Source organism: Anabrus simplex, chromosome 3 (assembly GCF_040414725.1).
Source record: "Anabrus simplex isolate iqAnaSimp1 chromosome 3, ASM4041472v1, whole genome shotgun sequence".
In the NCBI taxonomy this organism is placed as follows: Eukaryota; Metazoa; Arthropoda; class Insecta; order Orthoptera; family Tettigoniidae; genus Anabrus; species Anabrus simplex.
Genome location: NC_090267.1, coordinates 79,243,574 through 79,264,791, shown reverse-complemented (window position 1 = coordinate 79,264,791; position 21,218 = coordinate 79,243,574). Strand labels below are relative to the sequence as shown.

Below are 21,218 nucleotides of genomic sequence, written 5' to 3'. Positions count from 1 at the left end.
GGGTACTCTGGTTTTCTCTGTCATCTTTCATTCCAGCAGCACTCTCCAATATCATTTCATTTCATTAATCATTCATTTATCATTGCTCCAGAAGAGTGCGACAGGCTTCAGCAACCAGCACATTTCCTATCCTCGCCGCTAGATGGGGGCTTCATTCATTCTATTCCTGACCCGGTCAAATGACTGGAAACAGGCCGTGGATTTTCATTTTTTTCAATTGCAGTATCAACATCGCCCAGTTTGGAATGATAGTAAATCTGTACATCATCCGTGTACACTTGCAATTTGCAGGATTTAAGAGCTTTTGATATATCATTAATTTGGATGATAAATCACAGTGGTCCAAGGACCGAACCCTGAGGGACACCAATAGTCCTACTTTGCCATCCTGAACTGATATTTCTGTCACACGTTGCCAGCAATTTTCAAGGTAAGGGGAAAAAACCAAAGTGACATACTCTTAAAATTTAGCTTTCGAAGTTTCTGCAATAGTAACCGTGGGTTGACAGAGTCAAAGGCACTACTGAGGTCTAATATTGCCAGTACAGTCACGTCCCATTGGTCCATTGCATGTCTGATATCATCTGTCACTTGTAGTAAAGCTGTTGCAGTGCTTTGTCCTTTCCTGAAGCTGGTTTGAAAGGGGTTGAGGAGGGAATGCTTAGCAAGGTATTCAGTAACTTGTGTGTGAACTAGACATTCAAGCACCTTGGATAAGGATGATAGGATGGATACTGGATGATAATCTGAAGGAGAATCTAACTTGGAGCTCTTCAGGATGGGTCTAATTAGCGCACCTTCCCAAACATCTGGGAACACTCCGTTTGTCAGGCAGTAGTTAAATATATGAGTTATTATTGGCAGAACACCTCCTAAGATAATCAGCAATATAGGAATGCCATCATCACCTGTGGCATTAGATGTAATAGAGTATATCACGCCTTTAACTTCATTCGAGCTGGCATTTCTAAAAGAGAATTCCTCGTACACAGATTGCTGATGAAACAAGGGTAGTGAATTTTTAGGGAAGGAGGTAGAGGCTATTCTTGGCCATGTGAAATGATCATTTAAAGCCTCTAGCAATATGCTTGGTAATGTTGCTCAATGGCTTTACCTATACCTAACATACTTAATTTACTCCATTTTTGTCTCAGACTGTTTTTGTTCATCAGTTCCTGAAAGTATTTATATTTAGAATTCCTAATTAACTGCTTGGTTCTGTTTCTCACAATCTTATACTGCTCAAAATCATCTGTGTCATGCATCTGTCTGTACTGTCTGTACAGTTGTCATGACTGGCCATAGCAGATCTTATCTCGGCCATTGGCCACGCGGAAGAATGGCGGAGGATTCTTACCTGTTTCTTTGGTGTATGCTTGTCAAATATTTCCAGTACCAGTGAATTGAATTTGTTTACTTTAGAGTTAATGTTCTGAAAATTACGTATTTTATCTCAAGACAAATTATATGCATCGCGGTATCATTTATTCTGGTCCATATGTCATAAGTCTCGTATTGTAATGTAGCGTGGTTTGTACTTAGGTATTTGTGTAGAATAACACACATGCAATAGGTCATGTGAAGAGATGCCAGGAGCAGGGATCTGTCCATGCTTAATTACTTTGCCGGGCTGAGTGGCTCAGACAGTTGAGACTCTGGCCTTTTGACCCCAACTTGACAGGTTTAATCCTGGCTCAATCCGGTGGTATTTGAAGGTGCTCAGGTACATAAAGCCTCCTGTCGGTAGATTTAATGGTACGTAAAAGAACTCCTGCAGGACTAAATTCTGGCATCTCGGCATCTCTGAAAACCATAAAAGTAGTTAGTGGGACGTAAAGCCAATATTATTATTATTATTATTATTATTATTATTATGGTGTTTCCGTGGTTTACAGAGGGATAAGAAGTGCCTGGGGTGAATGGGCAGACAAGGAATTAACTAAGAGCATAATTTAACACAACAAATTTTGAAATTTTCTTTCTTTCCTTTTTTTTCTCTAATTTAAAATTGATAAATAGATAATCTGAAAGGACAATAACAATCTTATAATGAGTTCATCAGCTCCAAAAACAGTGACTTAAAGACCAAAAATCAAGTACAAAACTTGAGAGAATTACAAACGTTAATTTATACAGAAAAGGCTGGATTGCTCTAGACAGGTGCCAAATTTACAACAGCAAGATTTGCTCCTATGCTTCACAATATAGGAGAGTTTGCATTCCAATAATATCGTAGTCCAGCCTCGCAGAGGCATCAGTGTCAAATTGCACACTTACAACCTATCGGTTGTTCTTATTTAAAGTATTTACACAAGGTAGCCCCGAGGGTGGCTTATCTAATGCTCAACAATTCATAACTTTCTGTTCCTCAAGAGAAATTCACACCAGAAACAATTACCAAATAAACAGGGGCATGAGAGCTCATACTAAATGGTCTTAATGTAGAAAAGAAGAGGTTGGTTGTAACTGGCCACAAACAAAAAGCTATGAGGTGAACCTCTTGCACTCCTAGAAATGATACAGAGGCTAAGCCCACTGAGGTGACTAAATGAGAAACATTAAATATCAAAAGAGTGGTTAAGAATTTTAGAGGTATACCGGGCGAGTTGGCCGTGCGCGTAGAGGTGCGCGGCTGTGAACTTGCATCCGGGAGATAGTAGGTTCGAATCCCACTATCGGCAGCCCTGAAAATGGCTTTCCGTGGTTTCCCATTTTCACACCAGACAAATGCTGGGGCTGTACCTTAATTAAGGCCACGGCCGCTTCCTTCCAACTCCTAGGCCTTTCCTATCCCATCGTCGCCATAAGACCTATCTGTGTCGGTGCGACGTAAAGCCCCTAGCAAAAAAAAAAAAATTTTAGAGGTTTAGAAACTTTAGTCACCCCACACCAAGTTGAATGGGAATTAACAGAGAGTAATCACTCTTTCTTCCCTTACATTACATATTTCCCAATAGGGAATAGAACAGAGTCCTCAGACCGGATGAAAATTCTACATTTAAACCACCAGATTCAGAAATTTACATAAAATAAGAGGCTGAAACCTTCTCCTCAAGCTATCTGCAGGAGCTATTACATGTTTATGAAAATTTTGCCATTAACTTGCTTTGCTGGGCCTTCCGAACGCTGCCCGTGGCCCCCACCTCCATTAGGACACGCCGCACTCAATTAACTGGAGCAATGAAGAAGACAATACGGCCCTAAAGCATGCAGCTTTTATAGTATTTTTGAGGAGAAGATTCCTGAATTCTTTACTGATAGGCTGGATTCCTGTACACACCCCCGATTATAATTGGCTAGAGAAAATATTTACAAAATTCTGATACGTTGTTTGATATTGGAGAAGGAATCAGCAGAGTGTTGACAACTTTGATACATGAACAAAACAATCCCCAAAAACTAAGGTTAGCCAATAGTAAAAATCAATTTTCCCTTAAGAATTAATTATCATTGATCCCGCCAGAGAAGACCGATGGTACAGACATCTAACAGTTGAAAACCAAACTATCTTGTACTACATCAGTTCAAGTTAAATTACATAGATGGCCTTATAGAAGGCGTGCAGTTTAACTGACCAGAGAAGGTGTACCCACGTTACAATTATTACCTTAATTACTGTTTCAGGTTGATTTGTCACAAGAAGATCAATTAAGGTATGACCGGGCGAGTTGGCTGTGCAGTTAGGAGCGCACAGCTGTGAGCTTGCATCCGGGAGATAGTGGGTTCGAACCCCACTGTTGGCAGCCCTGAAGATGGTTTTCTGTGGTTTCCCATTTTCACACCAGGCAAATGCTGGGGCTGTCCCTTGATTAAGGTCACAGTCGCTTCCTTCCCATTCCTAGGCCTTTCCTGTCCCATCGTCGCCATAAGACCTATCTATGTTGGTGCGACGTAAAGCAAATAGCAAAAAATATATATATATATATATTAAGGTATGACTTGTACAGTTAGAGTAACGAACGTGATTAGTAGCGTTGAGGGGTAAAATCGTCATGTTTGTAGCGAGAAATTAATTCAGTAGGTTGTTTGTGTCACTAGTCTGCTTTAAAAGGTCAGTGTTAAAGTCACCCATGATTATAATATCATATGCCGAAATAAGATTTGTTAATGCCTCTTCAAAATCATCAGTCTGTCTTATTTTAGAACGGCTCGTATACAATCCCTATTAATATCTTTTTTATGACAGTCTAATTCTACAAACATAAATTCCAGTCACAATATATACTGTAAGTCTTGGGTCAGAAGTGGAAATTATCTTAAATTTTTGGTCATTTCTGTAATAAAGTAGAAGCCCACCACCTATTTTGTCAATACGGTCATGGCGTAATATTGACTATCCATCAAGGTTAGCTGCCGATGACAGCAAGTCTTTACGCATCCAGCTTTCACCGATTCCAATAATATGTACATTATTCACTTCAAAAATAGCCTGAACCTCTTCTAGATGAGCTAATAATGACTGGTCATTGAGATGGCAACAGTGTAACAACCGTGGATGGCTGCTGAGCTGCTCTTGCAACACAAGTCCTGTTGAAGGTGGTAGGGACAAAAGAGAAGGGGTGGGTGAGGGTTGTGGAAAGGATTGCAGGTCAATGGTATTACCGTTGTGCTGGTCAAGAAACATAACAAAGCAGTATGAGAAAAAAATAAGATGTAAAATCGAGCAACATGGTGAGTAGATCCACCGACTTTCACAAGCACACACTTACACACACAAATATAAACTAATTATTACACACATAATTTCTTTCTCTAAGCGCACGAGTTCATCCTACTCCCTGCAGTGTTTTTTAACTGCGCCATCATGCATAGTTGAGTTTAACTGAGTTTTACTTCCATCTTTGTTCGACTCCATGACTAAATGGTTAGCGTGCTGGCTTTTGGTCACAGGGGTCCTGGGTTAAATTCCCGGCAGGGTCGGAAATTTTAACCATCATTGGTTAATTTTGCTAGCACGGGGGCTGGATGTATGTGTTTTCTTCATCATCATTTCATCCTCATCACGACGCGCAGGTCGCCTATGGGTCAAATAAAAAGACCTGCACCTGGCGAGCCGAACATGTCCTTGGACACTCCCGGCACTCTTAAAACACAAATGCGTCCATCTTGAGTTCAGTATTTCTGCAATCCCCATAAATCCCTTGTTTAAGGATATTTTTTCTCACACTTGTGAGGTACTCTGTTAACATGAGCCCACTACCCTTCAAAGCTCGATTTGCGCGCCACAGTCAATCACGATCATGGTACCGAAGGAACTTAATAATGATCAGTCGATTTCCCTGTGAGACCACTTCAGCAGATGTTTGATTTCAGCGGCCCAGCCTGTGGCAGTGATCCACATCAAGGAGTGAAAGTTCTACTGAAAATTTATTTTTGTGTCTCTAGAATTTTGTTGTAAACATCCTTGGATGACTGTTCCAGAACACCATGCAACAAAAGGCAGTTCCGGCGACTGTACTGTTCGGCCTCATTCAATACATAGTCTTGTTTTTGAAGCCGATCTTCCAGACCCTTCAACTATCCTTTAAGCTTGGAGATGTCTTCGCTGGCCTGTTTCCTGAATGCCTGGAACTCGCCGCCAAACGCTTAGAGCACGTTCAGTGGGTTGGCAGCACTGACTGCTGAGTTTAGGTGAGCTTGAAAGTCTCTCCTGCAATCTTCGAAAGCTGATATCATCTTAGCTACTTCCTTCACAGACATGGTGTTTACTTTTTAAAGTAAAAGGCACTAAAGATATAACTTAGTTCACATGGATTAGCACTTGCAGCTAATTAACTTGCAATTTAAACAGGGTGTAGCAAGAGCAACTTTACTCTACCGTCTCACTTGTCGCCATCTTGATATATATACAGCTGACCGAATAATTCTGCCTTAAGTCCTCGCATATATACCCCCCTTGTCCTTCCTGGAACATGTTTCTGCCTTCAAGTATCTATACATATCCTTCCATTGCTACCTAAAATTCATATGGCTGCTAATTAGTTTGCCATCATGTTAGCCTTAGATGACATTTTTGCTAAATTCAATATCCAAGTAATCTCCTTCCATCTCTCCTTACTCCTGCAGCCATTCTTAACTATTTCTTTCTAATAAGCACCTCCTTCTTAATCTCTTTATTTCCCTGTTATAATATAAGGAGTCCTTACCACTTTTAAAGGTACATACCTGTTTTCAAACAATTCGACAAATTCATCTTGGAGAAACACATCAAATGAATGACGTAAGACATTCCACAACACAATATTTGTAGTTAAAAGTCAATATTAATGTTTGACTTTATTTCCCAAACTGGACATTTGCTTTGTTAAGTTATTTCCATAATCCAACATCTGCAGTTCTTTCCTAAATCTGACATTTTCAATAAGAATATTCATGTAACTTCCAAAATGTATTCCAAAACTTGATATTCATGTTGCACTATTTCTAGGCTGTGTTTTCTTGTAGGCCTATAGTTTTGATACTGTAGTACTTAACAACTTTAAGTCACTAGTATATAAATTAAGGGCACAAGCATTTTATGATGTTCTTCATAAAATGAATTGATACTAAGTTTTGAACTGTCAATAAAACATTACCCCTACGAAAATTACCAGACCAAGCCACATATTATTCCAGACAATTGTATGTGTACAGTTTTACAATCTGAGTAGAAACACCGCGTGAGTATCAAACTAAACATACCAGTGGCTGAAATCTTCTTGCCTGAAAGGATCTAGTAGCAAAATAGCTTCTTTGCTGTGTTTATGGCAGACTTAATCTTGATCTTGTAGGTGTTACAAAAGTTTACTGGTTTCCGATGGCTGTGGTAGTCAAAATAAAAATAGTATGATGGAATGATGTTCCATCGACCATATGAGTCGTGTAGTTTCAAAAACCCCTATCTCCAAAAAAATAATTTTTTCAGGAAGGGCTAAAAACTGCCAGGACTGCATTTTACACTCCTTTTTAATATTTTCTTTACTTTTGCTTTAATTAGCTCATATTGAACAAAATACACAAAATGTATGCAATTTCATCTCTACATTTTTGTACTAGGGTAATATTTATCTAGAACATAGGGGGTTTTGAAAGTCACAGGTGGACATGGCGGGTTTTGAAAGTAAACATGGATATTGCAAACATACCCTTACTGTCTAATGCTCAAAGAAACTTTGTTTACTTCACTTACTAACATCTATGTAGCACACTGAGATGGAAAACGAATTGAAAACATGAAATACAGTATAAAATGTTTAAATGTTTAAATGTTCATTGAGATGGAATGGTTTTGTCTCTGAAGAATAAAAACATAATCACATTGTTGCAATCTAATACAACAAGGATACGGAATCATCTCTTGGTTCACAGTATTCTTCTTCCTCTTGCTCTTCTGTCATACTGCAACGATGTTCAGCCTGTCGTGTTTCCAGCGAAACATAAAACTGGAGATCTGCAAGCTCCCTCCATCTTGCCCCATAATGTTTCTCAACCAATCTGCACGCATCCTTCACTTTTGCATTGTTTAATGGAACATTACCTTTTTCGATTAACTGTGGAACCAGTCCAGAAAAGGTTTTGCCTCTGTTTAACACACTCTTTGGCTGGTCAAATGAGCAACGGTAAGCAACTTCCCCTTGTACCAATATATTGTTTTCTTCCTTTTTAGACAAATTCTTTTCGCAGGACTGAACTGAAAATGCCACGAGCCGACATGTTTCAAAACATGTCGAACAGCAGTCTTCCAGTCAAATATTGGTACTTCACAACCAGGCTGGAGAAGCTTCCCATGTCCACTGAAAATATTGTTGTATACCTCTGGCTTAAGGATAATTTCTCTTTTTCGAACAACTTTCTCTATACGTGCAAACACCCTGTCGGGTGGTAAAAACGAATGACCAACTACAGGAAAGTAAATTTCAACTTCTTTCATATTCACTGGTGCATATAGAAGCCACTTACTAACCATACCCACAAGAATACTGTTTTTATTTTGTCCGCCGCATTCATCTGCAAATAGGCGTACAGTTTTTTTGTGACAGATCAATGCTGTTGAGAGCATGAAACAAACAACTTGCAATTTCATTTGCACCTCTACGAAAGTCAGCTTCATTCCATGAATAGATCATCACATTTTCGTGCGTCAGTGACGTCTTAGAGCTTCCAAACACTACAGTGAAGTTGTACACATTTATTTGCCTGCTGAAGTAAGCACTTTGGTCATTTAGCTTGGGCAATAGCATGTTCTTCTGACAATCAAATGAAACAGACTGAATAGACTCATCTTATTCTCTTAAATATTCATAGAATGCATTGTATTTTAACTTGTGGACTCGTTTCTTGGTCTGCAGGGCAACTTTTGCATGTTCTGATGTGCAATTTTTTAGTTCCTCGTCTAGTTGTGAGCAAGTTGAGCAATCATCAGTCTTCGGACTTCCGAAACCAATATTATAGTTACGATTCAAGATCTTCCTGAAGAAGGCGTGCTTTGCCTGCAATTCAGGTTCAACAGTGGTATTTTATTGTCTCCACATTTCTTTGATATTTAGTTCACATGGCAGGTACATACGTGCCGCTGACTTGGTACGGCAGTAGTGCGGCTCTTTAGCACGAAACGATTCAATAAATTTACAGATGACCTTACGTTTTGGTTTACTGGCATAGCTTCTTCTGTCTCCCCCTCTTCTCTCCACAGGCATTCCCCCAGATTCAAAATGACGCTTTAGTATCCCTTGAATTCTGTCCTTCTTCAATAGGAGAACTCCCATAAGCGCTTCTCGGCAAACTGGTGCCATCGTTCCATCCCGTTTCCGAATAGTGTACTTGAATGTGTGAGCTTTTCCGGACCTGATACTATTACCCGGCCTGCGTCTCGCCACTGGTATGCAAGAAACATGCTTGATAATGAAACTATCCTGCTGCAGTTTTGATGCTGTAAAGTAGAATACCGAATGAAACTTCTTCACATCCAACAAAGAAATATCTCCGCACTGGTAGGCCTTGGATTTATAGCCGCACATTGGTGTGACAGGAGGTCCAGCCGACGAGTACCTGTGTAATAAACACCCTTTTCACTTACGAGAATATGTATGTTTACTAAAATATCATAGGTGTTTATGAATGGCCTGCATCGAAAATGAAAGGGAAGTTCGCTTCTCAACGTGACCATAGAATGTAATATCAGAAGCTGCACAAAGCCACAATGGTACGGGCTTTCAGGAATCGAACGTGCACTGGCCGAGATTCGAACTGCGGCCATTTTTGTGAGAGAAGAACGACCGATGAGGCACAACACCGCGCGCCGACTTCATGCAGCTTTCTAAAGCTTATTCTAAAAGTGCAGTTTCTGATACAGTTCTACAATTATGCTCACAAGAGAGGAACGTAATAACATAATGTTACTATAAGAAAGCATACCTTGATATTTTTGCTTCCTTGCATTTCCACTGCAGTTCGTTACGTAATTTCTTCCTACCCTTGACAGGGCTACACTTCAATACATTTATGAAGTGAATCCATTAGTAATAGACAATACACGACACTGTGTCAACACAAATGCTTCCTCACTGTCGCGCCAAGAGCTCCTCACGCGCCTAACACATGGTTACGTATTGCCTTCCTATTGGCCGGCGGAGATGGCGGGTTATGTTATCTATCGCCAGGCGCAAGGCGTTGGAGATGGCGGAATATGAAAATAACCCCGTACTTTGACATTGAATTTGCAACTGTTAGAGCGGGTTTTGATACGTACTAATAGTATATAGCGGTGGACATGCCCACAGCAAAATCAACTCAATCTTTATCTCCATTTTCGTGAAAATTGGAGATAGGGGTTTTTGAAACTACACGATTCATATGATTCCCTTGAAAAAGTTATGGTATTTCCATTTGTAGGCCACCCCTTCACACCTCTAGACCAAGTCTTCTGGAGAATTGTTAATAATGTTATTAGCTTTACATCCCACTACAGTAATTACTTTTACAGTTTTCAGAGATGCCAAGGTGCCAGAATTTAGTCCTGCAGGAGTTCTTTTACGTGCCAGTAAATCTACCTACTCGAGGATGACGGACGCATTTGAGCACCTTCAAATACCACCGGACTGAGCCAGGACCAAACCTGCCAAGTTGGGATCAGAAGGCCAGTGCCTCAACCATCTGAGCCACTCAGCCCGGCAGGAAAATTGAGCAGGTGATTGAAGTGCGAGACTCTATAAACCAGAGACCTAAATTCAAATTTTCATGCAGTTTGGCACAGTGAACACATTATTAGGTGATGAATGTCCGGCGTATGACTAAAAAGGTAGCGTCCAATTTTCTTTTAAAGCACTAGGCTCATGGTATTTCAGAACTCAATCCTGCAGGGGGTTTATATTTAGGAAAGGAAAATACTCCACTATTCTTCATGGAGAGCAAATTATAGGAGTGAACTGATTCCAAAGGGATAACTAAGAAGGAAAAAACAGTAACTTTCAAGAAAATTCAGTTGCCTCTTGGAAGTGGCATCAGAGAAAAAAAGATAAATGATGTGAACAAACTGCTAATGCTTCACTATGGGGAACAGTGGAAAAACAATGAAGAACAATATTACATGGAGGTCATGGATCCAGATAACGTGGCAAAAGGTGACATGGCACACAACCTTGTTTGTGAAGCCCGGGAGAAGGATGATGATTTGAGAATGTAATCCATGTGACTTACTGCTCCTTGTGTTTTATTGTGTTACTGGAACTGCATACTATTTTTCATCCAATTTACAAGAAACTGTGTTCACTATAAATTTTTTGTGTTCATTAAATTAGGAGTGTATAATATTATGTAACTAAAATAATCCCTGTTAAACAAAATCCAATGTTTTGTTCCAAAAATCGACATATGCCAGAAGTTCATTCCAAAATATGATTTTCCATTAACTTACCTCCAACACCTGGCATCTAAAATTTTAAATATCTGCTAAACACGTTGCTGAATCCACCTCTATGTTACAGTTCGTACCAAAAAATCATATACAGTTTTCTGAATTTTTACCATTACGATGAATTTTAACAGTTGGTTTTTTTCTCAATAACGTGAAATATGCAGATGTGGATTTTGGGAACTAGGCACCTAATTTTCTCTCCATTCTGGTAAAATTTGAAGCGAAAATTACTACAATTTAAAACTGCAATATAAATCATGCTTAGACATAAAGAGCATACACACCTACCTGGATCCTTACCTCTAGGCTGCACACTGAACACTGAAAACACCAACTATTACAAACGCCATCATTCACATTTCCTGACCTCAAAAGGAATAGGGATAGTGGACATGGGATCATCCTGAAAGGAATTTAACTGATGAAGTACTTCTGTGAAAATGTTTACTTCACTTTTCTATTACAAAGATCAATTTCATATAAGCTTGAAGTTTAACCATTAAAAAAATCCTGAATTCCTAACATAATTCTCGTTATCTTTCATTAAGACTCAAGAATGCACCATCAACAACAGTTCCCGAGAGCAAGTACCCTCCCCCACCACTCGTGAGAATGTCTGGATGAGTGCGATTGGGAAGGATTTGATGAGTCCGTAGCCAGGACTCGGTCAGCCGGAGAGCAGTGACGTCACTCCGACACTTGAGCTGCACATACAAATCCATGAGAGGCTCGCGGATCAAGCTGTACACCACAAATGGTCTTGATATCGCAACAAACTTCAACAGTGTTGTGAGAATGTTAGCAGGGTCCTCCTTTGCCACGACTACAAGACCATCCACAGGGTGAGCTTTCAACAGATCCGCTGCCCTCTGAGTCTCCACCTCCCATCGAGCTTTCTTTGCACTGCTTTCTTCTTCTTCAGGATGTTTCCGCTTCTTGCTGGTTTCCTCGTCCACAACCATATTCTCTATTTCACTAACACTGCCAGTTTCTTTTGTATCACTATTTGTATCACTTTTCACTGGACCATTTTCATCTGTTACACAACAGTTAGTATTATCAAGAATATTTTCTTCACTATCTGAATATTTACCATCACTAGTCTCTGCTTGGCCTGGGCCACTGTCACCATCTTGAAGTAATTTCCGAAGCAAGCTATATATGTTAACACTGATAAGGCGTGATAACTGAGATTCATTAAAATTCATCGAATTGATAGCTTGTCTCTGAGGTAGGTTTCCAGGAACAGCATGGATGAGGGAGCCCCCTTCATCCAGACAGTTCAAAAGCGAAGCAGCCACTAAGCCAAGACAACCACTTTCGTAAAGGATGTAAGTACCTTGAGTTGTTATACCAGCCGCAGTTGTCAACTGAGCCAAAGTGTCCATTCGAATGCCCAGAATTTTACTAGGGTCCTGGCGATATAATATCTCAGAAACCAACCTCATGGTTGGTCGACGAACAGTTATATATTCAAAATATTTTTTCTCCTTTTTCTTAAGGTACTTTACTTGTGAGTATTCAGTTTTATTCTTAAACGTTTTGCTATTTTCTATGAGCTGGCCAACTATCTCATGCCCCGCCATACCACTGTCCCGCATACCAACAATATCTTCTGTCGATAAGAGCTGGGAGTTACCATCATCAGATATGTTCCTGTTGTCAATGCCACCAGAAAGAGACTCCGACAGCTGCTCAGCAAGGCTCACCGCTGAATCGCACTCCGTGAGAATGAAGTCTCGTTTCGAGGGTTTTCTGGGTTCCATCTTGTAAGTCGTAAAGAAAGGCCGGTTAACTATGGCATCAAGCTTTAACTGGTCTTTCCCTAGCATTACAGAGCCATTCTGTTTAACTCTGAGCAGTTTCATGTATGACTGTCTTTGTATCACAATATAATCACCAACTTTCACAGTATCTCCTTTCTCTGGGTCACACATAACTGGAGATATCTAAACAACAAAACACAGTGTTACAATATAATACATCACAATCAGTAATGGAACACAAAGGAGATCATGGTAAATAAAACACAATAAAAATGTATGGACAAGAAAGTGGAAAGGATGGTAAAGAAATGTTATAAAGCAGCAGACATAGATGAAATTAGACCTAAAATGGTGAAATATGGTGGGAAGGCAGGATGAAACAGCTTCACAGAGTAATAGGATTAGCATGGAATTAGAGTTAAGTACCTTGTGATAGGACAAGGGAACAGACAGAACTGTAGCAACTATCAAGGTATTTCACTGATCAGTGCACCAGGCAAAGCATTCACAGGCATAGAAAAGAAGTTACAACCAATGGTGGAGAGTAAATTCAATGAAAACCAGAGTGACTTCCACCTTAGAGGAGCTAGTTAGGACCTGATTTTCATTAAGCATCAAGTAACAGAAAAATGCTGCTATAAGAATAAGACAGTTACACATATGTTTCATAGATTTAGAGAAGGCATATCATAGAGTACCAAGATGTTGGCCATACTGAGGGATTACTGTATCAGTGGTAGGTTATTACAGGTAATCAAAAGCATTTACACTGACTATCAGCCATTGTGAGAATTGGTGGTAGAATGAGTTCTTGGTTCAAAGTAGTTACACAGGTTAGATAGCCCATAAGCTTTCATTCTTATTGTATACATAGATCATTTACTAAAAGTTGGGTAGAAATGTAGTGAGCAGCTTGGCCTATGCCGATAACTTAGTTCTAATAGCAGACTGTACTGAAAGCCTGCGATTTAATATTTTGGAGTGCAGAGATGATATTGACACTTCCCACACTAAATATTAGAAAGGAACAAACAAGTGATAAATCAACCATATACAGAGAGATAGGAAAATAAAAAGAAGCAAAATGACAGGTAAGTGCAGGAAGAGTGAGCAACAGAAAGATGAGACAAGGACAATAATGAAAACAAAAGGACAAGAACAATCTCCTCACCAGTCCCTGTTCTTCTACATCAATCTCTTCTCAGCCCCAACATGTTCATATCTGCTTCCCAGCTTTGTATTATGTCTTTTCTATTTTCTAAATTTTCCTCATCTAGACTGAAGATCTGCCAAACAGCCCCTCAATAAATGTTTCAAACCCACGCTCCTGATGAATCTGGGAAACAGAAACAAGCTCATCAAGGGCTAAGAATATCTGGGAATGATGAGGATTTGAAGATAATGTATGAAGACGTGGAAACTGTTTTGGCCTTCTGCATTTTTATGTTTTGTCCTTGTCTTCTCTTTTGATGCTGACTTTATCATTGTCTTTATCCTATTATACATTCCTATGCCTCTTTATATGACATAATTTGTCACTTGTTTTCCTTTCCAATACTTACAATACTGGTTAAAAATGACTTTTCTTTCTATTTCCACCACATCAGATTTGGAGGGAAGATGGCCATGGACAATTGCAATGAATACATTTCAAAAAAGTAGGAGAGAGCATCCAGCACCAGCTTACTATCTCCTATATTCTACCAATATCAAAATTAAAATTTGATCACAGAATCAGCAAAGTGCATCTTATAGACATGATGTAAAGAATTTCACCTTATTTTCTCGATACGGCATAAGCCCAAAAGCCTACACAGCATCATGTCTATAAGTACGGGCCGTGAAAGCATCAATGGCAACAAAGTGCATCTTGTTGGACAAACACTTCCATGGAGAAGCAATTTTCATTGCAGCATATTTATAGAATAAATTGCCAAAATTGTCAAATTGTTCACAGAAGTGCACATTCAAATCATCATCATCTTCTTCATCCTCCTCAGCATTTTCTATTCTTAACTGGGGTTCGCTATTCCTAGCTTTCTTCTTCCATTTTTTCCTACCCAGTGCAGTCCCTTCCCTCATGTTCTCTGCAACACAGTCTTTCCATTTCCTCTTGGCACCTACCTCTTTCTCATCTTCCTGCCACCTGCAGGATGCTTACCTTCTTTTCCACATAGTCCTCCTCTCTTCTCATAATGTGCCAAATCCATAGCAGCCTTTTCTGTTGTATCTTCCTTGATATTTCCACAACACTGCCACATCTCATTCCATATCCTCTACATCCATGTCTTTCCCATTACACGCCTCAACATCCTCATTTGGCTTTTTCTTGTGGGCTTACTCCACTGGCCATGTTTCACTATCATATATCATAAATGGCTTCACAATTGATTTGAATACACTCCCCTTTGTCCTTTTCCCAATCTCCTGGTCACTTACCATACCTGTCATCATCTTCCAATTTCTCCATCCAGTCTCAATCCTGCAATTGATTTCTCTGTCCATTCCTCCATTTCTCATGATGTACAAGCCAAGTACTTAAACTCTCTGGTTCATGGTAATCTATCCCCTAGCAGCCTTACATTTCCATCCCTGTCTTCTTCGAATCACACGAACTCAGTCTTTCCTCTGCTAATCTTGAATCCTCCTTCCCGAAGGACCTTCTCCATTGTCCCAAATTTTTCACTACTTTGTTCTTGTTCTTATCTACCAAGACAATATCATCAGCAAAGAGCATAGGCCAGGAGGATTGTATTTCTCATACCTTTGGTCAGCACATCTATTACAAGGTCGAATAGGCATGAACTTAAGGCTGAACCTCGGCACAGCCCAACCATCACAGGGAACTTCTTGTGAGTCCTACACTTGTTCTTATTTTTAATTGGGTTCCATCATACACATCTATCACCACTTTCTCAAATTTTTCTGATACATCTTTCTTTCTCATGTATCTCCATAGCTTCTGTCTTGATAGAGTATCGTAAATTTCCTCTAGATCTATGAACATTTTATGCATAATATTTTTGCATGTTCGCATATTTTTCTAACAACTGCCGTGGTGCAAATAGTGTATTGGTTGTTCCTTCTCCTAGCATGAGAGGTAGTGGTGGTGATTATTGTTTTAAGAACAAGCACAACTGGGTAACATCCTCTATTAAGAGTAATCAGAGGGAAAATGGAAGAGGTCCGACACGTCAAAGAATGAAATTATTGGTAAAAGAAAGGGAAGAGCCACAAAGGGCGTGAAAATGGAAGACTCTCTCCGTCTCGCAAACATATGTCAGTAATGGAAGAGAACAAGATGATGATGATTGATGATTGTTGTTTAAAGGGGCCTAACATCTAGGTCATCGGCCCCTAATGGTACGAAATGAGACGAAATGGAATGACATATTAAAAGTCTAAAATTCTCCACTGACCAGAATTTAAAAAATGTGACAACGAAGAATGAATGGATGGACATGAATTTAAAACAATCAGTGGTTGCGACCCGCAATGTCGCACAGTCACATAAACCTACGTGACAATATCGTATTACTGACCAAGGGACTACTGCTATTAACACTGAAACGATTATGCGTGCAGTCAAAAGGGGGTCCTAAATCGAAGTTATCGGCCCCTCGTAACGGTACTGATCGCTATCAAAATAGAACCATGGTAGCTGTCCTGTTACGGTACTAATCAAAAGTAGCAGAGACTTGCGGCATTCCACACATTATTGTACTACTCAGAGCTTATGAAATTCGACATTTAATACAGACCTATGTTTTCCCACTTTGCGGCGCCATTTACAGGCAACGCAATCCTATGATGTTCATCACAGAAGAGTACTAACCACAGGGATCTCTCCCTATCCCGTGGTGTTCCTCATATAGTGGGTACTAATCATAGGCAAGGCAGAACCATGGTAGCTATCATCCCATGGTCCTGCTCATATGGTGGTACTATTCACAGGTACTGCAAAAGCCGACCGCGCGGTGCTCCTGTGTGCTACTAATCACAAACCAATTTCGTACCTAATGCAGTGGTACTACGCACAAGTAAAAGCAACCCTTGGTGTTCCCCGCGTGATGGCACGAATCAAAAGCAATTTCATGGTTCCAATTTAAACATCCCTTGGTCGCCCCTTTTAGTCGGCTCTCACGACAGGCAGGGGATACCGTGGGTGTATTATTCGTCTGCCTCCCCCACCCACAGGGGGTGTGTGTTTGGTCCGCGAGAGGTATTTTATTTCCCTCAAGTCCGCCGGCAAGCCGGTTAGGACCCCCCTATCCGCCACCTGGGACGCGCCACGTGGGAGTATCACCTCTCCCCCTGCTACGCCTGCGTAGCAGGTTCGTGGGAAGAGAACAAGAGTTGACCAACTCTGTTTTATACAGGTGAAGCATCTAAAAGTTGCACCCCAAATATTTCTGAAATGGAAGGTGCTATTAATGTGCTGTTTTCACAGAAATTAAATGTAATCAAGGGCTCATAATTGTAGCCCATACACAGATTTTAATAATTAGGCCTATTAGAATACGTATTTTAGGAAATTATATTTTTCAAATGGAACAATGCCTACTGACATAAAAAAATGAAACTAGAGTAAATTAGAATGTCAGATGTTTTTTTTCAAAATTCTAGTACAAGTAGTTTAAGAGGTTTCATAGTTTGAAAATTGTAAATAACGAAATAACGGCAGTTGTCTGCTCAATGGGACAGCACTAACTTTAAAAATATGAATAAACAAATTCTTTGGATTCTGAAGAAAAAATTAGAATTAGCCTTCAAATGTCATGTTCAAAATACAATCAATACAAGCTTTCAGTCTGCCATGTAAAGACTGATGAACGCGTTCTAGTATTTCATCAGAAATTTCAGCTCAGGCAACAGTAATACAGGGTGGGGCAGAGTGGGCTCCCTGATTTGATGGGTTAACTGTATAAAAACCGTACAAGATTATTACAAAAGCTTTTTATTTCTGAAATCTACATACAATGCCATTTTTTTCCATTTGGTTCTAAAAATGATATCGTCCAGGTGACGACCTTGACGAGCGACGCACATATTCAGCCGTTCAATAAAGTTTTCAAAAACTCTGCGCAGCATATCTGGCGTTATTCCAGCGATGACATCAGCAATTGCTTCCTTAAGGGCTTCCACGGTCCTTGGTCGAACTTTATAAACCTCAGATTTGAGGTAGCCCCAAAGAAAATAATCGCATGGGCTTAAATCGGGGGATCGAGGGGGCCATGAAACATCCCCTCGTAATGAGATCACGCTGCCGGGAAACTGTTCTTGCAGAAGTTGACGAGAGCGATGGGCGGTATGAGCCATGGCACCATCCTGTTGAAACCAAAAGGCTTCCATTTCCATTTTCTCACCATACTCTTCCATTTTGGGGAAGGAAAAGTTCTCCAACATCTCACAATAGCGCACAGCGTTCACAGTAACAGTTGCATCTTCCGATTCAAAAAAATAGGGGCCAATAATGCCTATGGAGGACACAGCACACCACACAGTCACTTTTGGTGAATGAAGAGCTCTTTGGTGAAGATTGCGTGGGTTTTCAGCTGCCCAGTAACGAAAATTTTGCTACCAAACCGCCTACGAAATGCCCTCTGCGTCGCCACCACACTATCGTTATTTTTAAAAAAACGTTTCGACTACAAAACCACGATGCTCGCCAGTCCACGGCATGATGACTACTAAAATGGCGTCTTTCCCCCCACCAAATGCTACTACTCCCACTCCGCTTACTCATGTGCACGCTCTTCAGTGATTTATTGAAACTAGGAAGTCCACTCTGCCCCACCCTGTATGTCATTTCTAGAGATGGGAATTTGCCTATTTTATTCCTGTGGTCAGAAACATAGACTTTTGAAATATAAATCCATTTTAGGGTCTTTTTAGCTAGATTATGTTGGTTTTATTGTGCCTATAAATGCCTATTTGTGGGGTTTGTGCCTATTTGGAGTATAATTGCCTATTTGATGCCTTTTGACTGTATTTTAAACAGGACAATTTTATTCCAGTGCATTATATTATAGCTGGTGTGCTCGCCAGAATTTTCTTCTCATTTCTCACGAACAAAAATGGGAATTCTCGGAAGTCACCAGGTATAGTGGGTGGGAAATTTCCATCAGGAGAAACAAGGAACAATCTGATATCAAAGCCTTCAGCCCCTCCAATCTCTTAAGACATACGAGGGGCGTTTGAAAAGTCTGTGAAAAAATAAAAACTACTTACGTGTTTGGAGTAAACCATTTTTATTTTTTGACAGTCTCCTTTTAGGCTTATACACTTCGTCCAACGATGTTCTAGTTTGTTGATCCCTTACGAATAATAGGATTTGTCCAAGTCTGCAAAATATCCATTAGTGTTTGCAATCACCTCCTCGTCTGAATAAAATCTTTGTCCCGCCAGCCATTTCTTCAAATTGGGGAACAAATAGCAGTCCGAGGAAGCCAAGTCTGGAGAATAGGGGGGATGTGAAACGAGTTGGAATCCTATTTCCATTAATTTTGCGACCACAACTGCTGAGGTGTGTGCTGGTGCTTTGTCGTGATGGAAAAGGACTTTCTTGTGGGCCAATCGCGGGCGTTTTTCTTGCAGCTCGGTTTTCAAACAGACCAATAACGATGAATAATATGCATCTGTAATAGTTTTACCCTTTTCCAGATAGTCGATGAGGATTATCCCTTGCGAATCCGAAAAGACAGTCGCCATAACCTTTCCGGCCGAAGGAACGGTCTTCGCCTGTTTTGGTGCAGACTCCCCCTTGGTAACCCATTGTTTAGATTGTTGTTTGGTCTCAGGAGTATAGTAATGTATCCACGTTTCATCCACAGTAACGAAACGATGCTTCAAGTCCTCCGGATTCTTCTGGAACAGCTGCAAACCATCCTTGCAACACTTCACACGATTCCATTTTTGGTCAAGCGTGAGCAATCGCGGCACCCATCTTGCGGATAGCTTTCTCATGTCCAAATGTTTATGCAAAATATTATGTACCCATTCAGTCGAGATGCCCACAGCACTAGCAATCTCACGCACCTTAACTCTTCTGTCATCCATCACCATATCATGGATTTGATCAATGATTTCTGGATTTGTAACCTCCACAGGCCGTACAGAACGTTCAGCGTCACTTGTGCCCATATGGCTAGTCCAAAAATTTTGAAACCACTTATAAACTGTTCTAATCAAAGATGCAGAGTCACCATAATGTTTATCAAGCTTCTCTTTAGTCTCCTGAGGCGTTTTGCCTTTCATAAAGTAATGTTTAATCACCACACAAAATCCTTTTCCGTCTAATTCTTGAAAATCACTCGACTTCCTTGATTCACACGAATGCCAAACACAAAGAAATAGACTAACATGGCTGAAACTTGATGTGCGTTCATTCAAGAGATGCTACTAACAAAACATGACCTTGATACGTGCCGGTGGTGCCATCTCTCGGACTTTGCACGGACTTTTCAAACCGCCTTCGTATGCGAGAACCAATCAACCTCGAACAATGTTGCACATCCTATAACCCCTATACCTCCCTCTGGATGCAAACCGTTGTACGCATACTCTTTACCTTCAGAACGTGTTGTGGTTTATTGTGAAGAAGAAGAAGTAGTGTGTTATCAGCAATGCCCAAAGAAAAATCGAAGTCTTACTGGCTGAAGCAGTGGATCACGGGAAATCCCAATTTCACTACAGATGAAAGAGTAGTCTTCCGCCAAGCTTGCTGTTAGGAGGTAGGTTCATTTGTTCCTTTTCTTTTCCTTTTATTTTTTCTGATTGAGAACTGTGATCGCATTTCATTGTAGCATTTATAGGCCTATTCATTTATGTATTGTGGCAAATTGTTTTGTTGCAAAACTGTATTAGTCGTGAACTTTCAATATTTTTTATTGTTAAAATGTAAATAAGAATTTTATTACTGAACGAGGAGTTAGAACGTCGGTGGTTTCTTGTCACAGAGTGGATGAAAATTAAAAATCGGTATTTTAAACTGTGATTCATTTCCTGTGAAAATAGAGATTTACAACTGAAATGCATTTTTTTTTTTTTAATCGTAACTTTCACCAGCATTATGTGTAAGCTATAGTGAACCCTATTACGCTTCCGCTAAGCCTTCACGAAACATAGGTTACAGATCCAACGTGGCGCGGCTAGGGCGAGTCACAGAGGGAATAACATGGCAAGGCTTGGACGATGTCACAGCGTGTTTTACAAGGCTGCCAAGACTTATCTTTACAAGACCAGGCCAGTGAAAAGACCGATGGTCTGAATTGGTGAGGTCCGGTTAGTAACCATTATGCTGGGGAGCAAGCAAAGACAATCTGCGGGGCATAACCTCCCAGGTAAGGGCCACGAAGCGGCCAACAAGCCTCTAGCATCCTCTCTAGAGCCATGCTAAATTGTGACAAAAAGTAAGATTATGAGCACATGCCACGATTTCAAATTACGCGGTTTTCTAATTTTCAATGAGGGTGGCATCCTTGTGGGCACACATGATGCAGGATCTACTGCAGGCAACAGAAAATAGTCTTCAAGACAGCTGACCAAAGCCGGCGAATAGC

The 21,218-nt window shown here is 40.3% G+C and overlaps 1 protein-coding gene across 5 annotated transcripts in view; it reads right to left on the bottom strand.

Moving 5' to 3' along the window:
* Positions 1-11,326: 11,326 nt before the first annotated feature.
* The window catches only part of Trmt6 (tRNA methyltransferase 6 non-catalytic subunit), a 63,612-nt gene continuing 53,720 nt past the window's right edge, over positions 11,327-21,218 (bottom strand). For 4 of the 5 annotated variants that reach the window (XM_067142581.2, XM_067142579.2, XM_067142580.2 and 1 more), the window contains one exon: positions 11,327-12,840. In XM_067142581.2, the coding sequence (XP_066998682.2) occupies positions 11,425-12,828 (1,404 nt within the window). In that variant the 5' untranslated portion in view covers positions 12,829-12,840 and the 3' untranslated portion in view covers positions 11,327-11,424. Of the gene's footprint in view, positions 12,841-18,888; positions 20,032-21,218 lie in introns of those variants that run through there. The other variant, XM_067142578.2, reaches the window with a different exon arrangement.